Here is a 5,433-nt window from a genome sequence, read left to right as displayed (position 1 = left end):
GGTGCTTAAGTAAATATTAAAAAAGAATAAATATGGGGGCCAGAGAGGTAGTATGGAGGTAAGACGTTTATCTTGCATGCAGAAAGACAATGGTTCGAATCCCGGCACTCCATATGGTCCCCCGAGCCTGCTAGGAGCAATTTCTGAGCGTAGAGCCAGGAGTAACCCCTGAGTGCTGCCTGGTGTGCCCCCCCCCAAAAAATAATAAATATAAAATAAAATAAATAAAATAGGTATTTTGAATTTTATACATACCTGCCATCATAACTTGAGGTCATTGGGGCCTAGAAAAAAGCCATTCATATCTCTTGATTGTAACAATGTGAAGCTCTTAATCTAATGATATCAGATGCAAAGATACCTTGATTTTCTCATGTTCATCCTCAAATTTGAGAATGGATATTAGAATGAGGAGCTGTCTCATAGAGAAGCTATTGGAGACAGATCATTCGGTTAGTTGCATGCCTAAGATTCACCTGGATACATATTTATATGGCAAGAGTATGTGATAAATCAAAAATATACAAATTATAAGAGATTCAGTGATGAAAACATCTGTATTATCCACAGTAAGGTTGGAAAAAGTTCCCACTTAACTGCTAATATTTAGCCTTGCTCATTGTTTTCATAAATAGAACATAGGTTAGCCACTTTGCCCACAATCGAAGCGAGCACCCCAGCTGGAGATCTATTCACACCCCTGTACCCACATGCATTTGCATGTTCTTCCCTGGGGAGGATCTATGGTGGAGAGTCTGACATAAAGCTCAGCTCTCATCTAGCTTTCATGTATCAGGACTTCTCAGTTCAACTCTCAAAATGAGGTTCCCTGCTCAGCTTCTGGGTCTACTGGTGCTCTGGATTCCAGGTAAGGTTAGCAGGGAGCAGAGAAAGGAGGATGGACTCAGGAGGGGGCTCACTGATGAAACACTGGTGTCCTTGTGTTTTTGACTATATGCCAGACTCTTATGTCAGACTCTTTTTGATGGGGCATATGATGGTCAAGGCAGTGAATGAGAAACATAAAGAAATGGGGCTGGCACATATATACTTCAGAGGCCTCTTTCAATGTCACTAATGACTCCTCATCACTGTGGAGGCAATATCTTACCTCAAGTGTATATACTTCATACAGATAAGAATCACTTAAATGACCTATCATGTTTGAATGTAAACTTATGTGCTTCAATCTTAATTTTTCCAGGAGCTAAAGGTGATATTGTGCTGACCCAGAGTCCACTTTCTCTGTCCGTCGTCCCCAGAGAACCTGCCTCCATCTCCTGCAAATCTAGTGAGACTCTGCTGCACAGTAATGGAAACACCTATATTTACTGGTTCCATCAGAAACCAGGAGAGTCCCCAAAACTCCTGTTCTATTTAAATTCTAATCGGCAACCTGGGGTCCCAGACAGATTCAGTACCAGTGGGTCAGGGACTGATTTCACTCTTAAAATAAGTAGAATGGAGCCTGAGGATGTTGGAGTTTACTACTGTTTTCAAGCTATAAAGAATCCTCACACAGTGATTTAGCCCTGAACACAAACCTCCTTGCCTGGCCCTGGCAGATATCCACACATGCTCGTTTCTAATGAGCAGACAACAGATTCTCTGAGTCTATAAAGAGGAAGACATTGGAGTTCTCAGGGGAGTAGGTTGCAGCTGTGGGCACTGGACCATTAAGAACCCGTGCAGTACTTCAGACACCCCAAGATGAAGGCTAGATCAGAGGTGCAGTCCTGGCATGACAAGGCAGCAGAGGGAAAGGGTCTTCTCTGCTGGGCAGGATCAGGAAGTTGCTTATAATCCTCCCTGCCATGTCTACATTTATCAGTGTAATCTGACTAACCCAATAACTAGCTATTGACAAGATGAGATTAAAGCCAAATGTAATTTACAATTTAGATTCTGTTTTTTAGAGGAACCTTCTTCATAAGCGTATAGATGGATAGTTTCCCACTTTCTCAACTTTCTAACTTTCACAATAGTATATATGATATACAATATCACAATAGTATATGTGATAAAACAAAATATGTCTATTTACTTTTTTAATTTTTTTGAGCATTTAGTTTGTTTTAACTTTTTAAATGAGGTTCTGTAATTTACAAGGCTGTTTTGGTGAATTCCTATCCATATTGTTCTAGTATCACATCTATCAGCCATGTATCAATGTATGTATACATTTTTATGTTGTTCATATTTTTTATGCATATTAGGTTTTATATATCTGCATTGTTATTATATAAGAGGTATAATACAATACTATTACATATATAGTACACAATACATTATCATATATAGTATGTATTTTATATATAAATTATATTAATAATAACATCATCATTTTTATAATCCTTACATTAATGTACTTAAGAAATCTTCCTCCATAAGCTTCTTAATTTATACTTAACAAATATGTTTATGTTTTGAGCTGTCATGTAGACTTCTGTAAAGCCATAGACTGTGGTATTATGCTGAAGGCCTTTTTATGTTTAAATAACATTTTACTAAGTAAACAGTTATCCAAATTTCAAAAGTGATTTTTGAAATCACACAGCATAAAATGAAGTATAAATAACATATACTTTATAATCCAAACCAAATTCAGAATGATGAGATATTTTTCTTCTCTTTCATATGAAAAGAACATGAATAGTCTTTAATTTAAATTTCTTTTCTGGAATGACACTTGGCACCATATGGATCGCAACTTTAGAACTGGCACAGTTTTCTGCGCCAGCACCAGGAATCAAATTCCCCCCAGGGGAAGCTCTAATGTCATTCTCGCACCAACTTATTCCAGGTAGGTTCTTATGACATCCTGACAACAAGTAAACAGCAATCACTTGAGCTAAGGGCAGGTTTCTCTATCTAGCCACCTAAAAAATCATATAAATTAAAATTAAATGAAATCAGATTAAATGAAATGAAGTTAGATGAAATCAGAAGTCACACTATGACAAGCTAGCCATGTCCTAGGATTTGTGCAAAAACCAAGATCACTAATTACAGAAGACTTACTACAACATCCAAAACTGAGTAGAACGTTTCCTGGAATCATAAAGAAAGACCTTGGGGTTGGACAACTAACATGCCTGGAACCTGTAGTCAATCTTTTGACAGTATGCTTCATGTGTAGAGACACATGTATCTTTTAGGCCAAGGGAATTTTCTAATTTCCTCAATGTTTACTGTGCCTATGCAAAAAAAAAAAAAAAAAAAAAAAAAAGAAATCAAACAAAAAACTAACCCTGCCACATCTGTGACCCTTTATTCTTTTTTTAAATTTTATTTAGATCTTCTAGATATGGGCTCCTTCCTTTTTCATAGAACCTTGGAATATGAACCACTTTGTTTTGCCTCATATTTCTATATCTTTTTTACAAATTGAGAAAAAGAAAAGAAAAGTATATGGATGAAACCCAGAGGCCATGTGGTCTCAGGTGCATTGCTTGGAAAAAAATGGTCAGAAGTAAATACCCAAGCCAGTCAACAAAAATAGAATCAAGAGACCCAAACTATAACAAGCTAAACACAAAATAGACCTGATACACTGGTTGACCAGGGGGCTAAGGTGAAGGTATGGTATGCAAGCTGGGAATTCTGGTGAAGGGAGATCAATACTGGGGGTGGGGATGGCCCTAATTTACTGTCACTATATGCCTGAAATACAACTATGACAGACATGTAATTCACAATGAGTTTTGCCTAATTTGTAGTCAAATTAGTGAAAAAATATGTATTAATTATTAATGATAAAGTCCTGGAGTGCACGGGGGATGAATAAGCCTTTCTCAGCCTGCATGATGCCTGCAGCCTCTTCAGCCTGGCAAGTCTGTGGGTGCAGGGTGACAGCAAAGAAATGAACCACAGCAGTCAGATGAAGTTTTAGGAGACATCCAGCTTTTATTACAAGGCTCTAACAGCCAATGTGCATATCTCACATGGCTTCTAAGCTAAACATTTTAAGCAGCCTCCTTCAGCTGCCTTCCATCCATCTTGCTGCCTCTCTCTGCTGCTTCTGTTTCTCCCTACCCCACCAGGCAACCTCTTAAATTACCAACCACAGACCCCTCCCAGTAGTGGGATGGTCTCCCTTTCCAGGTGAGATAGGCAGGAAGTTGGGGGAGGGGGTAACAAAAAGTAAACTCTGAGTGTGTGACTGTGTCTATTACTCTGTCATCTAACAGAGCCTGTCTCTGAGGCAGAGGGAGCAATGAAGTGTCCTCTGTCAGGATAGATAATGGACATGACAATCATTGTGCAGTTCCTCAGCTACCCGCTGCTTTAGGTCCCTGGCAAGGAGGCAAACCAGGACTGAGTACTCCGTGGGTTTCAGGGAAAGGAACTGAAGGATGATGAGTGGCAAAGATGAATGTTTCTATTTGCTCTCTCAATAGCCAGGGTTTACATTTGGATGACCTATTCTTTATTATAAAATCATTATTTAAAGACCATGATTACGAGCATGATTGTAGTTGGTTTTCAGTCATAAACAGAATACTTTCCTTCACAGTGCAACATTCCCACCGCCAATGCCTCCTTTCCCACACCCCTGCCTGTATTTGAGACAGGCATTCTACTTCTCTTATTCTTATTTCACTCAACATAATAGTTTCCATGTACATCCACGTATAGGAAAATTTCATGACTACATGTCTCCTGACGGCTGCATAATATTCCTAGTTTCCATCCGTGTCTGCATCTCTGGGAGAGAAAGTCATCATCAGTTGCAAGGCCAGTCAGAGCATTAATAGTTACTTTAGCTTGGTATCAGCAGAACCAGGGGGAAGAGCCGAGGCTCCTGATCTATGGGGCCACCAATTTACAAACAGGGGTACTAACCTGGTTCAGTGGCAGAGGATCTGACACAGATTTCTGTCTCAGTATCAGAAACCTGGTTTGAAGATGTTGCTATTTATCACTTTCTACAGTAAATAATCTTCCCCCCAAAATAAAAAAGGCCAAAACATAAACTTCCATAGATGAGCTGTATGAGGTTGGATGGCCCCATATCTTCTCCGATGACTCCACTTGCTGAGAGAGTCACAGGCATGCTCTGATGTGGTTAAAGCTTCAGAAAAAGAAGAAAATTAATTGTAGACTCTATATTCTCCCACTTATCCCAGCCGCACTGAAATGATTGTAATCTGCTGATTTTATTTATAGAGGTTATTTTTCTTAAGAAAGCAGGAGACAGTTTTACTCAGTCATATTGAAAGAATAAATGCTGTACAAATTTTAGGAACCATTGTTTATTTTCTATTTACCAGTAAACATTAATAATGAAACATTTTCTCTCACCAAAGTGTAAAGTCAGATGCATTCCATTGTTTTCCCAACAGATGCTTCTTACAAAGCACACCCTGGCCCTGCCAAAGAACCTTTGAGTGGGTCACAGAGAGGATTCTGCAATGTTCTTCCAGGCAGAGC

At 38.9% G+C, this 5,433-nt stretch overlaps 1 gene segment (V, D, J or C); it reads left to right on the top strand.

Moving 5' to 3' along the window:
• The first annotated feature begins 819 nt into the window (after positions 1-819).
• On the top strand, positions 820-1,530 carry LOC126024213 (immunoglobulin kappa variable 2-28-like). The segment is given in 2 exon segments: positions 820-868; positions 1,205-1,530. Coding segments are annotated over 2 exon segments (375 nt in total).
• Positions 1,531-5,433: the final 3,903 nt, after the last annotated feature.

The sequence above is a fragment of the Suncus etruscus genome, chromosome 12 (assembly GCF_024139225.1).
Source record: "Suncus etruscus isolate mSunEtr1 chromosome 12, mSunEtr1.pri.cur, whole genome shotgun sequence".
NCBI classification, from domain to species: Eukaryota; Metazoa; Chordata; class Mammalia; order Eulipotyphla; family Soricidae; genus Suncus; species Suncus etruscus.
This window is presented reverse-complemented; position numbering and strand designations above follow the sequence as displayed.